The following is a 25,828-nucleotide window of genomic DNA, read 5'->3' as shown; positions in this document are numbered from 1 at the left end:
TGAGTGCAACTTTTATTGCAACAATTAAGCTCTGGACGTGACTGCTTATCTACAAATCCCTGCTTAAAGTCCAGCACGTACTCAGTCAACTGCTGCACATTTCCGCTGCTTGTTTTTATGATGCTCAGTGCAGGGATGCACCTCTGTGACTTTAACAAAGGACGTCTCGAGATTACAAGATGTTAATGTTCTATAAATGTTCGAGATAACAATAAAATATGACCATTTTTGAAGCCTCTACGTTAGAATGAGCTAAAATGAGCGTTGTCCTTAACTCAATAGGTACTTAATTTAGAATGAAAAGAATGAATAATATCAATAGACCACTTTGGACTTTGTTCTTGCATTTACTGTTTTTTTATTTTTTTATTTGAACAATGTTTTTTGCATTTACATTAAGATGGGTAAGCCCTCATTTCTAAAGTGAAGTCAAATAAGGTAATTTACACTGTCAACTTCTGTATGTGGTATGCGGAAAAGCTTTACAGGATCTTATCTTATCGTAAAAATTCCTGCATGTACTCTTTTGAATTTGTGAGGTCACCAAGTATTCTGCAAATCAGTGGATGAAAATGAATTAGTTATATATCACGTTAGTTATGACCTTTGCTGGGCTTAAAACCCCATACAATAGTCTTAACCCCAAACCTCTACAAACCAGAAGAAACCAGCTCACATGTCAGGCCAACAAGCTTGTAAATAATGTAATGTATAATGTCATGTTTATAACATTAGGTTGAATGTGCTTTCAAAGGACAGACGATAACATCATCTCATAAACGCCACATTATCAATTTGTTCTGAGCAAGGATTTTAAAGATAAGAGGACTTTCTGGATATCATGGGAGAGATAGCAGGAGTGGGTCTAGGGGGGTGGACTGGGCCCCCGCTAGAAATGTGATTTGCCAACCCAGGTGCCACCCCAAAAAATCCTAAACTGTGATGGACTATTTTTGGACCAACCAACTATTGGGAATTATTTGTGTGCAAATGCTGCTAGTAGTTTTCTTGACATACCATATGGTATAGTAGATATTATTGGTGAAGTGTGAATGAAAGTGTGAATAATAGATATTTATCTGTCTGTGTGTGTTTCTGCGCACATCATACGCATAAGAGTCAGTGCTATGTATCAATGCATCTCTACTTACTTTATCATCACAAGGCAAAATTAAAGGGGCCTGAACATGTTTATGGATCAACATTTGTCATTATTATATTTGGACAAAGCTTGCAGAAAGTAAACCAGTATAAAAAATGAACTACTCCTACTTACAGGCCTTTAAAACGTTAAATGCAGGGAAATAGGTGCACAGTCCTCAACTTTAAAAAAAGAGAATAACTAAAGGGGAAGTGAAAATATAAAACGCTATGATGGATGTTAAGGAAGAGCTGAAGAGCAAACCTCAACATCTGAATGTTCTCCCCTCAAACAGGATATTGTGTTGCTACACTCAGGATGCACACAATTTATCTTAGTCAGCAACAGTGCAATATCACTCAGCTCTAATAACCTCACAAGCAATCTCTCTACCCCTTGTAGCTATTATAGCATTTAAAGTGTATACTTGTGTTGGTAAATTACTACCTTAAGAGCTCTTTTTTTTATTGCAAGCATGCATTGTGCTTACTTGGATGTTATTAGCAGGTTGCATGGCTTTATCTATGAATTAAGAAGTTGGTGGCAGAAAATGAATGTGTTTGGGAATTCCTCTTATACCCTCCATTCACAAATAGAGATTTAAATTCACAGGAACTCTTTTGCCTGTCATAAGTCTAAAGTTTGCATGTTTATTCTGACCAGATAATTTACAAACTCAGTTCTGACTGGGTCTGTTATTTTCTCACAATGCTACTATTTTGGATCAAGTGAAGGCTGTTAATATCCTGGATATCCTGAGAACTTTAATTTCTTATTTAAGACTCAAAAGCTCCTTCAAGTTATGTAACTTAAAATGGGAAAGCCAATGAAAGAAGGCCAACTAATTTTAAGAAGTACTTCATAAAGTTTTGTGGAGTAGAAAACTAGTGTGATGCAGTTTAAAAGGGAAACTAAACAAAGTGACTGTCACCAGGTCTACATTTCGCATTAGATAAGCAATATTATCGAGTGTACTAAGACGTAAAGATGGGGGGAGCTTTGTTACAGCGCTGTTGTGGAATTACCCAATTGAAATGAGCTGTTATGGGGCGCTGGTGGTGCAGTGGTTAGTGCGTGTGCCCCATGTATGGAGGCTATAGTCCTCAAAGCGGACGGCCTAGGTTCGAAACCAGCCTGTGGCTTCTTTCCTGCATGTCATTCCTCACTCTCGCTCCCTGATTTCCAGCTCTATCCACTGTCCTATCTCTTTATTAGAGGCACAAAAGCCCAAAAATAAATCTTTAAAAAAAAACAAAAAAACAAAAAAAACAATTATGTGATTGTTTTGTGATATATAACTTATCACAAAGTTGCTGAATCTTGACATTAATGTATCGTATCATGACTTACCCTGAGAGTCCAACCTAGATAATGGCATATCTGCAATGAAGGGCATTTGCAAGAACCTTTCCCATTGTTCTGTGGGAGAAAAAGTGTAAGTCATAACTCTTGGATGTGTCATGCAAATCAAGAGTGCATAATTATGTCTTTTTTCCTACAGAATATTCATATAATCACAGTTTTTTTCATCGACTATCGAACTGTGAAGTAAAGTCGGAGTGGGCCGTCTTGAGCCCTTTGGTGAATGCTGCACTGGACCGTTGACTCTGATGAGTCACGTCTAGCATAAATCTCTTACAAATCTTTTTCTTGTTTTTGTTGCAAGACAAGAAGTGAATGGGGGCACTTTTTTTTCTCTTTTCCCCATTTCCGGAGAGTCACATCCGTGCAAGGCAGAAAGTGTGTGAGTGTGTGTTGGTGTTTTGTGTATTTGGTTCCTACTTCCCCCTAAAAACCTCCCCTCCCCTTTTTTTTTTACCAGTAGCAAAATGTTGAAATGTGTCAATCTGCTACATGACACTTTCTCAACGAAAAGAAAAAAAACCTGACAGCATCAGTAGTAATAAGATTGTCTCTTTTTCATGTTCATGCTCATAAGTCTTCTACTTGCAATGCATGGAGCATGCCTGCTGCTCTAAGACTTATCAGAGGAATGCTGACCCAAAGGATAACTCTAGCAGCCTTTGTGCTCTTCATCACAACAGCTCAGTGCACAACAACAAATGGTACAGTATGCATTGAAGCTTTTATATATGACATTTCATGTTTGGTGTTTGTTAGCTTTTAATTTGCATTGATATTGATGTGAGGACCAGCAACCTTCATACATAAAAAAAAAGACAGGCTTCATCAATCTTTATATAGTTTTATATTGTGTTCTATAAATACAAGGTTTTGTCTATTTAAATCAAAAATCGAAATGGTAATCAATTAAAAACGTACACATTTACAAAAATATAACTTCATTTGGCATGTTGTGAACATTTGATCCCTTTGTCTCTGCAGATGCTTCATTCTCTCTCACTAACAGAGCTAATGGCGTTTGTTTGCTGAAAAGATCGAGTCGCTGCTTGGAGGTGCGCTGGACGACGGGCGATCGGCTTTTTTCTATCTCAAACAAAAAGTGCATCGGAGCGCAGGGCAAAAGTGTGGGGAGTGAAGTAAATCTCTACGACTGTGACGACAAGAGTGTCCTCCAAAAGTGGGAATGCAAGAACCAAACACAGCTTGCCCTCAAAGGCACAGATTTTTACATTGCTGCCAATACAGATGAATCCATTGGTCTCACCAAATCTCCGGGGCCGAACAGTCACTTCACTATCACAGGGACGTCCAGCAGTGCTTGCACAAGAACATACAGAGGTACAGTATAAAATCAACCCCCTGGTGTTTAAAGCCTTTTGGAGAGGTTGGAAAGGCAGAAGATCACAATAAATGAGCTATTAATCTTCAGAACAGATATGCTTTGGCTACTGGCGGTCATATAGATTTGATTATTATCTCTATTAATTTCACAAACACCCATTGACAAAGACTACAAGGTTAAACGAATAAATATTTGCAACGTTTTTTATATTTAACAGTTAAATTTAACATGATTTATTCTGGTCTTCTTTTCTTCCCTTTCAGAATTCTACACCATTGAGGGGAATGGGTTCGGTAAGATCTGCATGTTTCCCTTCCAGTACAAAGACCGCTGGTTTGGAGACTGTACTACTTACGACTCCTCAACTAAGCGTGCTTGGTGTGCAGTTGGAACAAGATATGAAAACGATCAGTGGGGATACTGTCCGACTTCAAGTGAGTACTGCACTTAAGATCTAATTCCCACAACAATAAAAAAGGAATCATGTGAAGCTTGGATGTACTTGTAAGTTCATGTTCTGAGTGGCTGAATAATTTTGTTTGACATTTCCTTTTTTTTGGTACAAAGACACAGACCATTGGACCAGAAACCTGATAACAGGAGCGTATTATCAGCTCAACACACAGTCAGTCCTGACCAGGTCGCAGGCTGAAACCAGCTGCAAACAGCAGGGGGCGGCCCTGCTCAGTGTGGTGGATCCCAATGAGCAGGCTTTCATCGCAGGTAAGCTGCCACCGGGTGGAGATTTTGTGGTACTGACACAAATAAACATAAAAGGTTTTATCATTAAATGAAAATGTTTTGATCCAAACAAACAGCTGTTTTTAATTCCAAAGGCATATATTGTATCATAACATAATAATGAAATATAATATATTTTAATGTCTTCAATATTTAACTTTGATTGATTATTATTTTCTATATTATGGAAGTTTCCTCTATGACATACACTACTGTACTGTTACATGGAAAAAAAGTACATGTCTTTTAGCTTCAGCAACATCTGTGATTTTAGCATGGCTTCTTTCTAAAAGGGGAAGTATTGTTTTTTGTTGTTTTGTTTGTTTTCAAGATTTACTTTGGGGCTTTTTACGTCTTTATGAGAGACACAGGACAGTGAATGGAGTCAGAAATCAGGGAGAGAGAGAGAGAGGGGGGGGGGGGGGGAGGGCAAAGGTCGGATTTGAACCTGGGCTGTCGCTTTGAAGACTCTACCCTCTGTACATGGGGCTCGTAAATTAACCCCCAGGCCACCGCTGCCCCAAAAAGAGAAAATATTCTTAGGCAAAAAATATTAGGATAGAACTTGGAGCTCTGTAAGATAAAGACAACAAAAAAAACAAGAGATCAGAAATGTCTTTACTTGCAGTTACCTTATAAGTATTATCGTATATTCACCAGTTCTTTTAAGAGAAAGCGCTCAAGAACTGTGTGAGCAATGAATTCTCTCCCTAAAGTGAGAGTCATAGGATCACTGTGACACTGTGAGTAAAGAGGAGAGACTGTGCAATCTGTTTTGTTCAAGAGAACTATAAATCATTTGCACTTTGGTTTTAAATCTGAAACTATAGGACTGGCTTAAGTGTCTAGTCTATAATCCTCATGTTACTAAGTATCGACACCACGGTACAGATACATTTACCACTGTTCTGGAAAGGTAAACTTTCACCATTTTCCTACTCAGTATACTGTCACCCTTGTGTTTCCATGTGGTTGTTGGTCTTCTTCTCGACTTCTTCCTAAGCAATGAAAAAGAGGAACAATTTGGTAAAGAGGAACAACTTCTTACTCTGTCCTTTTCCCTTTTTTTTTCTGTCCCTGTCAACCATAAAAACACACGTAAACACACAGCACTATTGGCATCTGGGAAACACAAACTTTGGATTGGACTGGTCCTGAACCCAGAGCATGGCTGGCAGTGGTCTGATGCCAAGCCCTTCCGTTATCTGAGATGGAGTGCAGGTGAGTTTACAATTTCTCGAAAGAAACAGGAATCATTCATCTAAAGCATTTAGCAAAAACAGCTGTTAGTTGACTCTTTTATTAGTTTGCAAAATTGTAACCTGAATAAAGTAATAGAAGTAACAACAAGATTGGATTTTAGCTTTTCCAAAATGTACAAATACAATCCCTGCCTAATGTTTAAGGACAGCTACATAAAAGAAATCTGCTGATAGCAATCATTATCAGGTTTTTTACACTAACAGTGGATCATGGGATAGCATGTATATAACAGGGGTTAAAACAGTGAGTGTAAAAAAATAAGAAGGAATCTCACACGTAAACATTTTGTTTTCCAGGACATCCTCTCCCTAATCCAGGGCACAACTGTGCGTTTCTTGACTCTGCTGGGCAGCACACTTGGCAAAGTTCATCTTGTGTCAAAAAACTAGGGTACATCTGCTACAAAGATGGGACATCACCAAGTCCTCCACAAAGTAAAGACAAATATTTACCTTAATTCAACTCTACCTTCCTCTGACCACTGTGTGGTTTAATTTATATAGAGGATTTAGTGTTTAATATCACCCATTCAATCCCTGATATCTTGGTTCTTTTCATCGCTAGTTGAGCAAGGATTCTGTCCAAGCCCTTGGATTCCCTACAATGGCCACTGCTTCCAACTTATACGTCAAGCTCAAACGTGGTCTGGCGCTCAAAAAGGGTGTCGCAAAGAAGGAGGAGACCTAGTTAGCATCTACCATGTGGAGGACCAAAGCTTTGTCATCTCACAACTTGGATACGGTACGTGAAGACAAAACAGTCACAGTGCAAACTTCTTCCAAGAGTAAGCCTGTAATGCTCTGTTTTTACTGTACACTGATATAAGAATGTAACTCAGGGATTCACATCTAAACCATTTATCAGAACAAGTTGCCATATTCTCACCTACAGTTTGCTGTTGTCACGTTTCATCCAGCAGACCCTTTGGAAAAAATGAGACTTTTAAAATCATCCTCAAAGCATTCTCAAGAAACCTTTGAAGAATAAAAAATACAAATGAGAAATATATTTATTATGGCTTAAATTAAGTTTGCATTGGTCTGTATTAATCAGTTTTAGGTGGTATCAATAACTCCTGTCATCTTTGTGGATGGAGCGTGGTAGCTGTGCAACGTTTTAGCAAATGGTCAGGTGTATTCATCACTGTCCATGTCTGCAGCATCAATCGATGAGCTTTGGATTGGACTGAATGACGTGAGGACAGAGGGGCTGTTTGACTGGAGTGACCACTCTGCTGTTACCTTCACCAGCTGGGAGTTTGGGAAACCTGCTGCCTCCACTGATGCAGATGACTGTGTCCTTATCAGAGGAGAGGTATGGAGCACTGTCAGGTTCGGTTGTTTCACGTGCAAGTTATATGATTTGCACAGATTTGATCTTAAAATTGGGTACAAAAGAGTGAGGAACTTTTTTTCATGTGTTTATCAAAGCTTTCTCAGTTCGAAACTCTTGTTCAGTCGGAACAAAATGTACAAGTTTGAATCACTACTTGTACTGAGCCCCCGAAGGCTCCCCCCCCCCCCCCAAAGAAAAAGATAAAAAGCTGTTGGCTTTTCGATGATAATTCGATTTGTGAACAATGTGAATTTCAAACCTGAGCCTTGTGGGGCTCCTTGCTTTCGTGAAAGGTTTTGCGTCTTTATATAAGAAATAAATCACATAAGATGGCATAAAAATACGTTAGAAGTCCAACAATATGCATAGTTCAATGGGGAAAAAATTGGTTTGCACAAAACTTTTATCTTTCTTGTTTTTCTATGATTAGCCTTTTTTTTCTTTATTTTTTACGAAATTAAAGAACTTCACAGACGACAATTTGCAGTCTAGCAATTTAGTGTAAAAGCAGGAATATTAAACAGCTTTTTCTTTCAGAATGGAAACTGGGCAGATCGTTGGTGTGATGAGACACATGGCTTTATTTGTATGAAGCAAAGTGAAACCGAGCGCCCCGCAGAGGAAGTAGAGCTGGACAGAGGCTGCAAAGCTGTAAGTAGAATTACATTTACATTCAAAGGAATCTGGGCTTATCAGGCTGCATGATTGAAACCAACAATGAAGTAGATAAATAGGTTTAAAATAAGATTTAGAAAGAGATCGGCCAACTTTCTGTTTTATGTGATCCAATTTAACACTACATATTTTGCACATGAAGCAACTTGATTAGGAAATAAGACAAACACTAAAATCAATGTGCATCTAAATCATAACTCCCCCATTTAAATCAGTGCTTGGTTTTCCACAGGGTTGGAAAAGACATGGCTCCTACTGCTACTTTGTAGGAACAGAGACGATGACCTTCGATGAAGCAAAGGAGGACTGCAAAAGCAAAGACTCCTACTTAGCTGATGTTTCAAATGGGTGAGAAGATCGGATTTATTTAGTAGCAGATATTTGTGCATGCACTGTGGAGAATAATCTACACTTTTCAAGGAGACAAAACATAATCTATGAGCTTCTGTAAATATTCCCAGGGTGGATAATGCATTCCTTGTCAGCCTGGTGGGGCTGAGATCGGAAAAACACTTCTGGCTGGGGCTCTCAAACCAGAAGAACATTGATGAGTTTGTGTGGACCAACAATGTCCTGGTCAGTTATACTCACTGGAACACTGACATGCCAGGTATGAAGACAAATACAATATTGAACATGAAGGAATCAAACTAATTCTTAAAAATTAATATTGAATTTTTTTTACCCCTTTGAAAACTCAAGGCTACCAACAGGGCTGCGTAGCAATGACAACTGGGACTTTGGCTGGCCTCTGGGATCTGCTGCCCTGCGCCAACAGGGAGAAACACATCTGCAAACACCTGGCAGAGGGAGCAGTTTTAACCTCTGCACCACCAACTCAATCTCCTCCCAAGTGTGAAGAGGGCTGGGTTCGAGTTGGAACAAGAAGTGTCTGTTCTAAGGTACAGCCTGAGATCATCCCTTTTAACGCAACACAAATCAAACATTTTATTTGCTGTCAACAGCTCAAGAGGCGCAGCGGGAGTCTAGCTACACTTACTGCAATGTGTTAAACATGATCCGATAGTCTACTGTGGGCAGTTCAAATAATCCAAACACACCAACTGAGGATCCTAGTTACAATATTTCTTATCGCAAATATAAATATTCATGACAAATGGGACAACATCATGGCTTGTACGTTTTTCAAAAGAACCATATTATTTAATACAGGGAATGTTGTCACTTCATGTAATTAAGGACTGTTTAGGCATTCATTTGTAATAGTTCCTAAACGTGCAGGTGATTGTGTCCCTTTTTATATATACATACAGTAAGTAAGTGTATTGATATATACAGTGAGTGCTCTGGATCCTGAGACTGAAAAGCAAATGTCAGGATTCAATATTTTTCTCACTTTCATCAAAGTCCATGAAGAGGTCAAAACAAATTGTGCCTTGATGGATCAAGTCTTCCCCATTAATACTTTTAGAAACATGACTTCAAATGAACTATGATGCAGCCCTTTAATGGCCAGGATTTTAAAAAACTATTAAAAATGTCCAAAAAACGTGTAATGTACTGCTGTATGTATTTGGTCCCCTTTTTAACCATATCTTTACCTCTCGTCTTGTATTCAAGTTTTTTACAGGGCCTCGTTCAGATGAGAAGACCTGGTATGAAGCCAGGGATTACTGCAGGGCCATCGGAGGTGACCTGCTCAGCATCCACAGTGAATCAGAGCTACGAGTGGGAGGGTACGAGCTGGTTAAACACCATCTACAAAACATTGTTCCTGTAGGATTTAAGATGACATACATTATTAGATATATCAGTGAATTATAACACACTAAAAGCTGGTGCATTGAGACACAGAATTGCCCTGGCTAGTGGCTATGGCACAAAATGTTCAAGCGTATTGTTGTAAAACAGGGTTGTGACGACGCTTCCATACTAACCAACCAGTACATAAAAGTTTAGACATAATAGAAATTCAGCGCAGCATTAGACAAGAGACAAACTTGGCAAAATCTTTATTTTATCAATTTCAAATAAGAGGGGGAGGGATTAGTAATCTATGTGATGTGTGTCAGCAGTCATGGAAAAGCCTGGATTGGACTCCATATTCCCGACTCAGGCTCCGGCTTTACATGGAGTGATGGAACTGCGGTTAGTTAAATGTATTATGTTAAATACCAAATATTTCAATATCCTTTTTTTGATATTAAAGTTCTATCTGAATCTTTTATTCCTCCTTTTTGTTCGCAGTTAAATTTCCAGCACTGGCAGGAAGGAGAGCCAAACAATCATAACAATGATGAATCATGTGCTGAATTCAGAATCTATCACTGGGATGAGCCTGGATCTTGGAACGACGCGAACTGTGAGAGTTACAATGACTGGATGTGTCAGATCCGAGCAGGTACTGATAACTTCAAATGACGGCTTGTGTTGGGGAGTTTTCTCTTCCCCTTAGTTTTCAGAAGGTTAGACAGGGATGGTCAAAACATCACATTGTTGACCGATTATCATAGTCACGTTCCTATGTTTGCTATAGTGATGTTTACGTAAGTTTAACATGACTGCTCTGCTCCTATGTCTAAGATTCTATTGATCATATATATGGCTTCCCTAAAGCCTTTTTTGCTTCACAAGTTTTCCATAGAAATGTTCTTCAACAGAAAATACTTCTGAAATGGAAAATGCTACATCAGGACAAGTTACGCTTCTAAACTCAGGACTACCTATGGAGCATATGGTGTTGATTGTTTACTTTGATCAACTGTATGGCGTAGTGAAAGAATGAGGGTTTTTTCTATCAGATGAAAAAAAAAAGGTTGTTAATTAAAAGTTGTATATGTCCATAAAACAAACTGGATTTATCTGGTATCGCAGAAAGAAAAGATATGGATGTCAGTTTTTTCTGTCATCATGCAGCCCAACAAGATACTATTATCCATTTAACTTTTGACAATACATTTTCTTATTGACCACTCAAATTCTGTCTATTCAACCATGATAGTTCTTCTTTTTACAGTTTCCCACAGTATGGAGCTAAAGCAGAGATTGGGAGAATGATTAAAAAGATTTATCAGCTTTTTTTTTCCCAAACAAGAAATTTAAAATTTTGTGTGCCCTCACAGGATTGACTCCAAAACCACCTCCAAATAACACCGTAGTGGGTAAGTTACAAAACCAACGCTGACAATTTATCAGACTCTACGTGTTACATCAGGAAGGAGCATTGACAATTGTCAATAAAGTTTCTTTTAAAAATCGGGTCCGAAAAAGCCTGAAATAGCAGTGTGTATGGTTTTTCCGTAATTCTACATTTTCCACAGTTTTAATTATTGAACTATTGAGCAGGTTTTAGATATGGTTTATTTAAAAAATCACTACCAACTGACTGTCAAAATCGGTTTGATTTTTTTTTTTTTTAACTTTTTTTCTGGGAGTTAGCACATATTGCTTTACTATAACAGAAAAGAGACAAAAAAAACTTTAAGTTGCATCTTAACAAATACTAATACTTTTTTCAGACTTCACTACCTCTCACGATGGTTGGCTTGGTTGGAGAGGAAACCAGTATTTTATTAACAGAAATCAAATGTCCATGGAGGATGCTCAACACTACTGTCAGCAGAGGCATGGTGACCTCGTATCCATCACCAGCAAAGAGGAAAATACCTTTATTTGGAAACAGGTAGGTTTTTTGTTTGTTTCAAATGTTTTATCATTGTTAACTAGCAGACCATTTATTAACTAGAAATTAGTAGTAAAAGCACATTTGTGTTCACAGATTTCCAGAAGCTATGGTCACTTTTATATAGGTTTGACAGTGGAGCTTGATGGATCTTACTGGTGAGTACTGATAAATGCCATGCACATTTATGTAAAGCCAGCATTGATAAAGGGAAACTGTCAGTTGAAAACCTACATATTTTTAAAGTATTGATGGTGTACAGTAGAGAGACTGGTTGCATACCACAACTGATTTGTTTGTTGGATCTATTTGTACATAGGGAAGAGGAAAGTGCAAAGCTCATATCGTTTGGTCAAGGTTATGTAGATAACTTTCAATCCAACATGCAACTTCAACAGGGCTAAACATTGTTGACGCTATTAGAGCACAAGCATTGACCTTTGACACTATCCATTGTCTACAAACCAATACTGACTACTCTTAAAAAGGTAAACAAACAATCATTCAATGTTTCTGGATTTAATTTCTTTGAACTTCTTTGAACTCCTTTTGTTTATCATAAAAAAACATATAACAGATGAGACAGATAAAAAAGCCCAACGTCAAAGGGATTATTGTTGACATTGTAAACTTTATAATTAAGCCAAACTTTGTGTGCTTTAAGGTTTATGGATGGGTCTCCAGTGGGGATACAAAAGTGGGATGAAAATCAACCTAATGCCAATAGCTACGATCAGAACTGTGTGGCAATGACCTATTACATGGGTGAGTAATCTAGAAAATGCACTCAAAACCAAAGAGCAAATACTATGTAGTGGACAATGTTTAGATGCCTGTTTTGATGCCTCTGTGTGCCGCCTGTCAGCACCTGTGTGTCCAATCAGACTTAAAGCTGTTCGTTTGCACTTAGTGACGTTCCTTCCTCCTCTCTAGATTCTTGCTTGTGTTGTACTTACTCTCTGATGTAAGTCGATTGGATCAAAGCATCTGCTAAATGAATTGTAGAATTGTTTTGTGTTGTTGATGTGCTGCTCTAAAGAAAATGTTAATTCCATTTCCTGATGGTTAAAATGTTGATGTTGTTTGTGGGTTTTTTTTTTCCACCTCTGTCTTGAATTCAGGCTTCTGGCAAACTTGTAATTGTGGGCAGGAGTACTCCTTCATTTGTAAACGAGGAAACTCAGCACCTGCCAACACTACTGCTATCCCCACACCTGCTCCTAAAGGTGGCTGCCCGATGAAGTGGACCAAATTTGACTCAAAGGTCAGAAATAACTGTCTACCTTCAAAAAATGAGATAAAATGAGATAAGACCTTCAGAGCAAAAAAAAAAAATCTCTATATTGATATATTTAGTGAAATAAAGTGAAAGTTAAGAAAACTACAAAATAAATTCAGTTAATAAAAAATTGAAAGAAATTAAAAGGAATGACCAAATTCAATCTAAAAACTGAGCAAAGAAATGAAATCCCATGTTTAACAGATAAAAGAACGTAGATAATGTTATCACAGAAATAAACAAAGTTGATGTATTTATTTGAAGCTTTTTTCATTTAAAATTCCTCACACAACGTGATTACAGTATAGCTTTCTTTTGATAATTAAGAGTCACTATAGGCTATAAAACAAATGGATTCGATACAATATACAAAGTGTGGTGGACGAATAGGAATAAAGATTATTTAAAAAGCACATCAGATGACATCAAAAGAAAAAGTTTTTCTCTATGGTGAAAAATGTTCATTGTATTTCTTACCTGTAGTGTTACAGTATGAGTAATCGGAAAACCACCTGGGAAGAAGCAAGAGGGCAATGCATCATCATGGGAGGCAGTTTAGTCTCAGTTCCTACAAGGCGTGAACAAGGTCTGTTCTACTATCCCCCTCTGTTAACATAAACATACACAACTATGTGTACAACAATATAGAGACATCTGAATGTATCATCTGTGATGAAACAACAAATCAGATGCTCATGCATTATCTTGTAAAATGATTTTTGTATTTAAATGTAATTTTTGCTATTGTCTTTTGCTATTGAAATTTGGCAGACAAACAAATAATGTCTGTTCTTCTTTTTCCAATGCTCAGCGTTTTTAATCACCAGAGTGGCTGAACTAGCCTCTGGAGACGTCTGGATTGGTTTAAATAGTTTAAATCAGGATGGATATTTTTGGACTGATGGGAAGAAAAGGAAATACACAAACTGGGGCTATTCTGTGAGTACACACAATTTGGAATCGATATACTGTGTTTACAGTGAAGCAATTCAATGTGAAGTAATGCAATAGAAAAAAAAATGAAGAGTAGCTTAACACCAACTAAACATCTGTTTTTTGCTGACCTCTACTGGTTAAACTGCTCATCTTGATGCTGCGTTATCAAAGTGTTAATGATGATCAGTATCAGTGGGTGAGGTCCGTGCTTAAGGCAGATTTTCAGTAAGTCAGTACAGAGCTCTGATCTTTTGCTTGGTGTTTAGTTACTCGTTTAATACAAAAAAGAATGTATGAAATATATATATTTTTAATGCACATGCTAAAAATAACCATTCTCTGTTCTTAGAAACATACCCGTCGTCAAGGGACCTTTTATCAAAGATGGAATGAGGTAACAATTTCAATATCCATTTTAAAAAAACAAATGATACTTTTAAGTTTTTTTCATCAAGGAACAAATGTTAGTCGCTTGCTTACAAACCTTGAAGAGTTAGTCATTGAGCCAATTTATCACTTAATCAGTCATTAACAAGTTGAAACAAGTCAGCATTAGTTTGAAACTGCCATGTCGTACTGAGAGAAAAAAAAGAAATAGTACCAACTCTAAAATTCTTTCCCCAGGAACAGTGTGTTGTGATGTCAGGGAATCCTTCTCTTGGCATTGGTAAATGGTATATCAAGTCCTGCAATGACACCAATGGATTTATGTGTCATCGCAGTCTTGGTGAGTTCATTCTTTTTCTCTAATTTATTTTTCTCTATATGGATTAAAAATGTATCATGTAATACCTCCTTTAAGTACCATTCATACATAGCCTATGTACAAAAACAAAAAAAGGTTTCTGGTCACAAGATGGGGTCATTTGTCCAGTTTGAATGAGGAAGACTAAATAGAATGTGAATGAATAACTTAGTTTTCCTTTCTTATATAAGACTAGAGCTACAGAAAAATGTATATATTTAGCTAACGTAAGCTAGTAAATGCTAATTAAACAATTTAGTCACTGGGTTGAGATTATGATCTGCAATACATTGTTGTCAGTAATATTTGATGTAATCTTGATTGTTTGAGAAAAAATATTCTCATTGAGATAAAAGATCTCTTCTTCAAGAGAGTCCTGGCCAAGACAGCAGCATAAAAGTGTCAATATAAAGATAGAACTTGTAAAAATTATGCCAATTTATACAAAAAGAATCTGCAAATCCTGTGACTATAAACTTCCCCTTAATATTAGAAAACAAAGTTCATCTCTCATCTACTTTATCTCTTCTCTCAACAGATCCAAATATCCATCCCCTACCAGTACCAGCCATTCCAACCACTTACCTATCACTGGGAAATGACAGCATTAAGGTTGTGACTAAAAATCTAACCTGGGAAGATGCTAAGAAACATTGTGAAGGAGACAAGGCCAACCTGGCTAGTCTGCGGAGAGATTGGACACAGGCCTATGTCGAGCTGCAATCGATGAATCTTAAAACTCCTCTTTGGATTGGACTGAACAAAGAGCAGGTAAAAGTCTACAATCATCTGGTGTTACCATGAAATTGCCCTAAACTAAGTTCCGAGGAAAATTAAAACATAAAAATTGAGCCATGTTTAAACCTCCCAGGAAATGACTACAAGAATGTCTATTTAGGTCTTTCTGTTAACAGATTATTTACTAGTGGCAACGGATCACAAATCTCATGGTTCAGATCGGATCACAGATCTTTGTCACAGATCTTTTTTTTTTTCTGATCGGCAAAACGAAAAAAACAAAAAAAACACTGTGTGTGATTTATGTATCATATAAAGTGTTAACAATTTGTGATTTCTCCAGTATTACTTACAAAAGTGACAGCCCATAGCCGCTATCTTACAGGACAGAAATTTGATAGATTAGATTGTGAGTATTAAGGAGTAGTTACTGCCATGTAGTCTGACAATCAGTGCAAGAATTATGTGCAAGAACTTCAGTTCAGATATTATTTGGGTATACACTTATGAACGACACATTTATGTCCATCTATTTTTTTTCCCATGGCAATAAAGAAACCTCTCAATCAGCTAACCACATTTGTTTTTATGTAGATTTGGAAAATGTTCAATCTAATTAATAATATATTGCTAAAGAGTCATTTAGATTATTAATCAGTAGCATGTTAAATTAAAATGTATATTTGCAACAAGCTATTCTTGCTTTCAGACCGGTGGTTACTTTAAATACATTGATGGCTGGCACCTCAACTTTGCCAGCTGGGCTGAAGGTGAACCAAGGACAGGTCTCCCTTGTGTGTATGTGGATGTGGATGGACAATGGAAAACGGCTCTTTGCAATCAGACCATGAACAGTGTTTGCATGCAGTCTATAGGTATGTTTGTGAGCGAGCTTTGTAAATGAGCACAATTGTTTATTGTCAAGTTGTTATACTATAACTGCTGCAATTTACTTGATTTTATTTATTTATATGAACAAATCTGGCATCTTGCATTGTTCTATAATTACCGGAATAAAGCCTTTGCCTGAGACTGAAACTGATATTTTTTTATAGAAACCTCAAACAAAAATGTACAATCTTTTAAATGTTATGTTATAACTCCTTGGAGAGCAACATTTTGAATACAATGCAAATTCCATGAAACCTAATTTAGCATTGTTCAAAGCTACGAATGTTTAATACCTCTAAATTATTTTTTTTAAGTTCCTCAGTAGTCAACAAAAAATCTATGTAATTAATGTTGAAGCTCACGCTGACTAGGCATAGTATACTATTTTATTTTATAGTCTATACTAGCTTTAACACACAGATCCTGTTTCCCAAACCGCCACTTTTTACAACATAACCTCAAGCAAACATCCATCTGTGAATAATACATTTGCTTTAATCTACACAAACCAAAGTAACCAAAGTTTATCGCGTAACATAAGCTGACTGTTCATTTAGTGGATGTCTGTTTTCTGACTGCTCATACTGTTCATACTGTGAGTAAAGGGGACTGTGCATTACATGTGCACTGTATCTTCAGTGTTTGGATATAACTCATCGTTATTAACAATCAGCAGAGCAAGAGAGAGAGAAGCTGCAGCTACACCAACACTCAACATATTTTTACACATGACAATTTCTTCTCCTCCAGCATATCTCTTACTTTGATACCATAAAATTGTTACAAATGAATCACACTTGACTTGACAGCTAGCTTGCGCTGCATCTGACTACATCAAAATGATTTAAAATTTTGCCAATTAGTGATGTCATCATTATACCAGACCCTTTGATATACTAGTTAAAATTAAACAATATGGATAACTGTTTCAACTCAGTCATTTTGTTATCAGGCGATCCACTACTAACTGTCTCTGCCATTCACAGATGTTCCACCAACACAGTCAACCATATTCCCGGGAGTTTGCCCAGAAGACACGACAGTGGAATACCAGCAGACTGCTTCCTGGCTGCCGTTTAAGGGTCATTGTTATTTGTTCATGACAGAAGAAATTGAATGGGCAGATGCAGCGAGTAGCTGTGTACGGCACGGTAAGAGACATTTTTAGAGAAAATTGGCTGGATGCTGTGTAGTTTACTTATGCCATTGAAAATGTATGAACAGAATCAAAAATGTGTTTTTGTAGTTGTTACAACCAGACTTTGTTTTTTGTTTGTTTGGTGTAGGTGGAATCCTGGCTAGTATCGAAGACCCTGAAGAGCAACAGTTCATTAAAAGCAATGTTGAAATATTTCAAGACAGCGTCAGTGCTTTCTGGGTTGGCCTGTTTAAGACTCATAAAGGTATTCTTTTTTTCTCTTCTTGAAAACCAAAAAGTTGCTGTAAAGTTAGTTCATAACCAATATCAACTTTCATCGCCAAAACAACAAACCTGTTGTCTTGTTAAAAAAAGAGAATCAAAAGGAAGAAAACAAAGAACTTCAAAAAAACCTTCATACAGTACTTAGATTGTGGTAACCAGACAATACCCATTCTTTTTTTCTCCAACAGTTATTTGGCAAACTATTATAGTGAAAATATTAACAAACAGACTTTCTGTACGCTATTAGGGAAATGGTTGTGGTTGGATAAAACAGTCATGGACTACACAAACTGGGGCCCTGATGAGCCTGAAAATGACTATGGAGAGATCGGAGCATCAGATGGCGCTTGGAGGACGGGTCGGAGATGGCACGACCGAGGATACATCTGTGAAACACCAAAAGGTAGTGATATCACACATGTAGATTAAACGTATGCTCGCTCTTTAGATTCAGCCAACTAAATGTAGCTTGTTAATGTGTTCAGTATTGCAATAGATCATCAGGTTTCAATCTAATTCAAAAGTTTTCATGTGCTTAAAACATATGAAGTAAAAATTACAACAGTGAAGTTCTGGTACCTCTAACACAATTTGTTCGTATATAGAGGAGAGGTCAATCTTTAAAATGCTGAAAGATTGACAGATCCCTGATTTAAAAAATAACTTATTGCTATATGTTAATAATGTTCTTTATTCTTCTTTATCTAACAGTGACACCTCAAGATCCAGGATCAAAAGCTGGTAAGTTGCACCTGTCTCATTTTATTGAATTATATAAATAATTCAATAAAGTTAAGTGTAATACAATATTGAAAACATTTAAAGGCAGGGTTGATACTTTTCAAAAACTTGCATGATTTTGAAAGTAGCGTTCCCTCAGTGCTGCGTCTGCACCCACCCCCTCCCCTCTGTCACGCCACGCCCCTCACTTACATGCACAAGCGCCATTGGCCCAGAAGTGGAGCTCAGCTCATGCTTTGAGTGTTGGCTCGTGTCTGTCAGGACCTAAAGACAATTTCAACCAAAATCTTTTAAAAAATGTATCAGGAGAAAATTACCAACCCTGCCTTTAAGTGAAATATAAAATTGAATGTCACAAGTGCATTTACTAAATCTTAAGAAAGAGAATACAAGTTTTGTCTGATCAACATTGACTTGCTGTTATTCCTGCAGAGCCTATTGAAGGTCAGGACCCCCGCAGTCGGGTCCACACCAGTTTGATAGTGGTGCTGATCATTACTATCACTTCTACACTGATGGCTTTTGCATTCTTCCTCTACAAGAAGGCCCCTCGAGCCTTACCAACTTTTGATAATCCACTCTACTTTGGCAGTGAAAGATCGCAGCCTGATGTTGTTGACACCAACAAACTGATAGAAAATGCAGAGGTAGAAAACCCTGAGCCAATTATAGCTCTGTGATCTCTAGTAGGAAATGTAACATACCGTTCTGTATCCCAGAAACCCACACTGATGTATTACACTTGGATGCTTCATTTGTGTTTTTGCTCCTTTTTTATGCATGATACAGTTTATATTCAGTTATTTAATGTCACTATAGGTGTCCGTTTCAACTGAGTTGGCAACGTCTGACCTCATGAAACAGAACAGTTTAGGCTTGAGAATGTCTCAATGGAAATGACTTGTATTTGATTTTTTATTTATATATATATATATAATTGAATGTATATATTTGAAGTTTGATTATGCTAACTGGATGATGTTTATTGCTTGTACTCTTGACATATGTAAAAACACATTACTGCTTGTCACATGTTGATGTTACATGTACATTAAATCTGATGAAATAAGTAGATTGGGGATTTATTCTCCCTGTTGTCTTTATATCTGTCATTCCAGTGACTACCAACATACCTAAGAAAACTCTAAATTAGCACTGTAATGAATAATAGTGATATGAATAAATCACTAGTTTTAGTATCAGAGAAGTTTTAGAAGTAAAATAAGTTCTGAATTATGTTTAATGAGTATGCAACAGTTGTGTATTAGTAGAGTGTCCATATCAACCCCACACGGCATCGTGAATATCACGACAAGCATATTAGAACATTTGATTTCCAAAAATGCTTTGTACAGGCCTACTACCTTATGTTTTAAATCTCTTCTTGTATGGTGGATCTAAAGTGTCAGATTATTTTTATATTTATGATTGTTAAACTGTGAATTCTAAAATGTGACAAACCCTTGTGGACACTTGATCAAAAAGGTGTCAGGCATCTAACTAGTATTGTATTAGTTTCAAGCTTTGTTTCAGTATCAAGTATTTCGATACCTAACTTGGATTCCGTAGGCAAGTCAAAATGTTGGTTTTGTGACAAAACTACTTTATGGCACTATTTACTAACGGCAGTTTGACATCAGAGAGTAATTTTACAAGTACAGCCAAAAGAAGAAAGCGGGTCCAGCCTGGATTTTGTCAGGGCATCTCTGGGGTACTTAGCTCCCTCTTACACGTCCTGGGGCTGCTAAACATTGAATTTGGCTTTTGGAAGCATGCTTGTTTCCATTGCGGTGTGTTTCAGTTGTTGCATTTGCTTTTTAATTTGCATCAATTCTGAATACAGTATTATATTAGTATTATTATGTTATATTTATTATAACAGTATTGTCTAATGGTATTATAATCAAGGCTTATAGTATTCAATTTTATAAATGGAAATGTTTGAACTACACTGACATCTACCATCACCTCATGCATCCTCATCATCCTTTGCTCGTTGCCTCAGTACAGAGAACATGGTGGACACCAGTGTCAGATGCGAGGGAGTCAAGAGATTGTGGATACTCCAGCAGATTTTAAATCTGACATGAGGGGAATTTTTTGTTTTCCTGTGTTCAAAAATGACAAAGGAGAAAAGGTGACAATATGAAGACACTGCCAGACTGTGGTGACATACACAAAAGGGAATATGAGTAATATGAGAGCCACTTAGGCAAATCATCACCCTGAAAAGGTGATGATGATGATGATCACATTTTCAAAGCATTCGACTCCCTGGCACATGTGTAACCCAGGTTAATTAAATTGAATTTGATATTAGCCCTCTATTTTCTTTTCCTTTTAAGAGGGGAGTGACCTCAGTGAACCTCCATAACTTGTGATTAATTGGTTTTCATTTTATTTTGTATTTATTTATTTCCCTAATTTATTTTTCTTAACATTCCATAATCTCACCTGAACTCCGCTAAAATCTTCAACCAATCAGAACTCCTCCCACTTATCATAAACATTGTATGTTGCAGAGACAGAATTGTTTGGTTGCCCAAGACGGGACAACGAGTTTATGATTTACACAGCGGTCAGGTTTTTTGTGTATGAACCTTACACCATGGAGATGGCGAGCTAAAACCTACGAGATCTACCCTGCCTACAAGTTGGTAGGATCTAAAAAGACATTCGAACACAGATTGAAAGACATTGACTTTTTTTTTGTTTTTTTGATGGACCCAAGAAGCGTTTTCTGATTAAGAGGATATTTATGTTGGTTGTTTGAACTTATTGTTTTGTTATATTGGAAGTATTTTTTATGTGAAATACAAAAATTATTATTTAAATTTACCTGTGTTTGGATTTTGTTGGTATTCACAATTGAGCTCCTAGAGACCTACCTTATTTCTTCCTAATTTAAATTTGACTTAAATGCACAATTAGCCCACATGCTACACATGGCTTCATTTCATTTTTGTGAGAGCCATGAATGGCTCTCACAAAAATGAAATGAAAAAGAACCCAAAGGAAACGTGAATATGCCGTTAAATTTCTGTGGAAAAACTAAATACACATAATGTTAAAAAGAACGTGATAATGAACACGAGTCAATGTGGGAACCTTTTAGACTTCACGACTCTAACCATTACATTCAAAGTGAACTGGCTGAGACATTTTTTAAATAACCCAAAATCTCTATGGAATATGATTCCTAATTATGTTTTCTCTAAAATTGGTGGCCAGAAGTTTTTATTACTGTGCAATTATAATTATCAGTAAAATCCCAATCAAACTATCCAACTTCCATCAACAGATGCTCTTTGCTTGGTCTCTGATATTTAAACATATAACTTCACTCCACACAGATATTGCATCTGGAAAAATAAGGACAGTCTCTACAAAAATAAATCAGTTTTTTTAAAAGTGGTCACATTTGTATGTCAGTTATACAACTCAGATGGTAGACTCTACGGTTACACAGACTTATTGAAAAATATCAGATCCCTGTACCAGTTAAGGAATATGCCATTGTCTCCAATGCAATCCCCTCAGGAGTGATTATGTTGCTGAGAGGCATTACCTTCCCCTGGCAGCTTTCTCAGACTCTAATGTTTAAAGATACTGATGCAGGAAGTCTATGCTTCTCAGCAAAATCTCCAAATATTACTAAATTAATCAGAGGGCTATTTCAGAGGAACATAGTAACCATGCCTTCTGTAATTCCATTTTTGAATAGCAGTGTAGAGAATGTGCCCTGGGGTAAAGTCTGGGCGCTTCGTTTCCAAATACCTTCTAATGAATAAAGTAAGAGAAGTCTCTAAGAGACGTATTTGGTTCACAAATTTTACCTGTCTAACTCATACCTTCAGAAATACAAATGAGACACTGATTTACAAGTTACTGAAAACTCTCTCACATCTTTTTTGGAAAGCCATTTCAGCACATAGCCTGACACTTGCTCTGACATGATGAGGGGCAGAGCCCTGGAGTCAGTGGGCGTGCAGAACCACCTGGCTCTTCTCATAAGATCAGAGCAAATCAACCAGAAGACCGGAGATGGTATTAGTATTATGATGGTTTTCTGTCAAAAATCACTCTGTTACATAACTTATGTTCTCATCCCACCATGGGCGGTAAGTTGAGCAAATTCATCCGACATTGCACAAAAACATCTGTTTAGCGGGTGGTGGGTGCTTTTTTCTAACCCTATGCTGCATCTTTTAGTTATGGAAAGCTGTTCTGGCCGTTGCTGAGCCTTTGTACCTGGTGGCCACTGTAGATCTTGCTGCATAATCAAACTAATAGTCTACGTAAAAGTTAGAGGTGGGCGATATGTCCTCTAATTCATATCACTGTAACAATTTTTAGCTTTGTCTGGTAACGGTATTATATCACGGTGTTGCAGTATTAAAAGGGATTGAGCATATGAATACATATTCACACACTAAGATAATATTCTTCCCCTCAAAGACATACAAATTGAGAAGCTCAACAAAAAAGTGAGCCCTGCTAATGTTTGTCAAACAAACATTTATATCTTGCACAACTGTGGGATTAACAGTTGGTCAGGGAAAGCTGTTTCCTGTTTCGAAACAATTTACAGCACCGCACAAAGCAAGGTCATAACTGATTTTTTTTGTCTTTAGCAGTTTGGTGTGTGGAAAAACACAAACTGGTCTAAAAAAACGCTCTAACCTCAACCTCAGTGATGTGGACCATAAAATGAAAGCCAGTTTATTTGAATAATCCTGCATCCTAATTGAAGCAAATGCATACGGCAAGTCTTCAAAACCTTGTAAGAAGCCTCAGGATATCTGGACTTCAAAATTAAGTTCTTGAAATGAATGAAAAAATGGAAGGGAATGACATGCAGGAAAGGAGCCTCAGGTTGGACATGAACTCAGGTCGCCTGCATGGAGCATCCATTTGGGTACTTGGGTCACGACCTAACCAATAGGCCATTTGCGCCTCAAACTATCCACTTTTTGACCTCTTTCTCAACATACTTGTTCTCACAGTGCACTTCTCAGATTTAGAAAAAAGTGCATGCATGAGTTTTTTTAACCGCACTGTTGAAACAAGTAGTGTCCAGGTCACCAAATGAAACAGCACTAAACATACAGATACATTAAATTACAGATAATTTTACAAGGACCTTTTAAGACACAAGCCTATGTCATTGAAGTGTCTGCAGAGTGATGTAAACCAGACCACCTGGGGGTAAACCATGCATAACACTTTCTGAAGGTGTGGCATCAATCGGTTATCATCTTTGATGGTTTTGTGAAGGTTGGTTTATGTGGGGCTGGGAATCTTTTTTTCTTTTTCTGGGATTTCAATTCTTGGGGTCACAATTCAATTCAGAATTCGGTTCAAAACGATTCTGGATTCATGATTCAAAGTCTATTTTTTGAAAGCTATGCCTTAGCACTTATCAGGAAGTGACAGATTGGCCAAAAAAAACAAAACGACTTTTGGAAGTTATGAATTCATTTAAAATCTCAGAAGATAAGAATCTACATTTTTACATAAATCGATTTTTTTCCCACCTCTAGTGCACAGTGCTGGAAAATGCTGATAGTTTGCTGCTGGGGAGTAACACTCACTGGCCTGGTGCTTGCTGAGGGTTCCACTGGCACTCGTTTAGGACGATAATTTCTTGCTTTCGGTGTATTCTAACCTATGGTTCTAACAGGTGGTATTGTTTCAAATGGTGGAAAAGGTTTGTGGTTTTGCCCGTTTTGGCTGGCACGTCTTCTGCAAAATATAGAGCACGTTCCTATGTCGTTTGTCGGACTGTAAATAGCAAAAATATCTCCCAACAACTGAAGTTGAGTGGCCTTTCTTGTCTACGATGTTTATTCCCTGATTTGAGCTGGTAGGCTCAGCGTTTTCTTCAGTGTTACTTTCGCTCATTTTGGCTGTGTTTCCATTCAGATCCAAATGTCTGTAAGGCCCTTTTTCAAACCAACCCCTACACACTCGCCCTCCGTGACGGAGTGCACTCTGTTAGAAGTCACACTCTCAGCTGGGTAGAAATATAGCGGCAAGCTTTGAGACAAACTTCCCTCTCTCACACGGAAACAGGAACTGTGTGTTACCATGGTTACTCAGCGGTATCTTGCGGGAACGGCTTTTTTTTTTGTAGCTAATGCATTCTGTAAAAATATTTATGTAGCCTAGATTGTTCTTCTACTTTAGTTATATTAGTGTAGACTTATAACAAAACTATTAGATTGAGCCTACATTGTTTATTGTAAAATATAATTTAAGTTAATTTATTGTAATTTTTAGATCAGGGTGTCCTAAATTAATGCAAAGACAAGGATAATATTGTTGAACATCAGAGCAGCAAAAAGTGTATTTTTTGTTGTTGAATTGAGATTTCACACAAAGACATCAAAAGTAGAAAAATAAGAAATAGGTATGTTGTCTGCAACATGATTTAATATTCTTTTGTTTTTGCAACAGTCCCTGTAAATATTAAACACTTTAAATAAACATGTATTTGATCCTCAATACAATACACATTTGAAGTTGTTAACGTCTGTATGATGATATTAAATGTCTATCTTAGTTGGAGCAGTGTTTGTAGCATAGACTGTAAGGTTTGTAGGCACTTGCACGGAACTCACATGTTGCTTCATCCATGACGACCGGACACAATAGGCGTTGCACGTGATCCGAAAGTCGGCATCGGTGCACACTCGCTAGTGGAGGGTTTTATAACCCACTCCCCGCTAGTTGGTTTGGGACGGACTTAATATGGCGGACCCTCCGCGGGGACGCGCAAACGGAGGGGTAGTGGGTAGTGGCCGGTTTGAAAAAGGGCCCAAGCCTGCCTTCCCTTATCAGTGTGACATGATTGGCTGTAATAATTATATAATTAGGTGTACTAATATATCGGCATGTGACAGGAATCAGCAGTTTTATTCCCTGTTAAGCCCTGACTGGTGGTTAGGCAGTCCTCACAAATATAGCTGATTCTGAACCAATCTCAGACTCACACGCACAAGCTCATTATGCCCATGTGCTTAGGGTCACAAACATTAACGCAACAGCCACACATACACACACGAGCTAAATGTCTGCAGAGTGGAGGTAAGGCGCCATCAGCAGAGGTGAACAAGCATTGACACACTGGAGGATAAACAAACACTGTTTCCCTGCTGCTCTTGACCAATAGTACCTCTCTACCCAAGGGCGGTTCCGTAGGCTGGAGCGGCTCGGTCTCAAATGATCAATTAAAGAAACATGAATTTGTTGAAAATAAGGAATTGTTCCCTCTGTGTCACATGCCAAATAGGCACGTAGATGTCACTCATTGCAACAGGATATCACTGTTTCCCGTTTCTCACACTGTCTGTGTATTATGCAATGGCATACAGCCACATCGTAATGTGCTAAATGGTCTGTGAATACAAATGAAAATACAATGAAACAGCGAGGTCTGCAAATTTCAGCATTTGGGTGTTGGTTGTTTTTTTTTAAGGGGGGGGGGGGGTCACAGTCATTTGACCCCACCTTGTTTGCCTTAAATACAGTGCTTATGGAACTAATCTCACACAAAATATATGTCAGG

General features: G+C 37.5%; 1 protein-coding gene across 1 annotated transcript; it reads left to right on the top strand.

Annotated features, from left to right (window-relative positions):
• The first annotated feature begins 3,020 nt into the window (after positions 1 to 3,020).
• On the top strand, positions 3,021 to 19,330 carry LOC109985026 (macrophage mannose receptor 1-like). Its single transcript, XM_020635239.3, has 31 exons — positions 3,021 to 3,207; positions 3,488 to 3,844; positions 4,112 to 4,282; positions 4,416 to 4,571; positions 5,700 to 5,810; positions 6,149 to 6,286; positions 6,417 to 6,593; positions 7,012 to 7,166; positions 7,725 to 7,838; positions 8,095 to 8,210; positions 8,324 to 8,472; positions 8,565 to 8,764; positions 9,444 to 9,559; positions 9,899 to 9,971; positions 10,071 to 10,224; positions 10,946 to 10,984; positions 11,342 to 11,505; positions 11,602 to 11,663; positions 12,170 to 12,270; positions 12,627 to 12,769; positions 13,268 to 13,370; positions 13,596 to 13,723; positions 14,070 to 14,114; positions 14,345 to 14,447; positions 15,004 to 15,236; positions 15,913 to 16,078; positions 17,081 to 17,245; positions 17,381 to 17,497; positions 17,765 to 17,920; positions 18,229 to 18,258; positions 18,691 to 19,330. The coding sequence occupies exons 1-31, from the start codon at positions 3,105 to 3,107 to the stop codon at positions 18,936 to 18,938; spliced, it is 4,293 nt and encodes a 1,430-aa protein (XP_020490895.2). The 5' UTR covers positions 3,021 to 3,104; the 3' UTR covers positions 18,939 to 19,330.
• Positions 19,331 to 25,828: the final 6,498 nt, after the last annotated feature.

This window comes from Labrus bergylta, chromosome 4, assembly GCF_963930695.1.
Source record: "Labrus bergylta chromosome 4, fLabBer1.1, whole genome shotgun sequence".
NCBI lineage: Eukaryota > Metazoa > Chordata > Actinopteri > Labriformes > Labridae > Labrus > Labrus bergylta.
The sequence above is the reverse complement of the archived record's forward strand: the minus strand, read 5'-3'. Positions and strand labels throughout refer to the sequence as shown.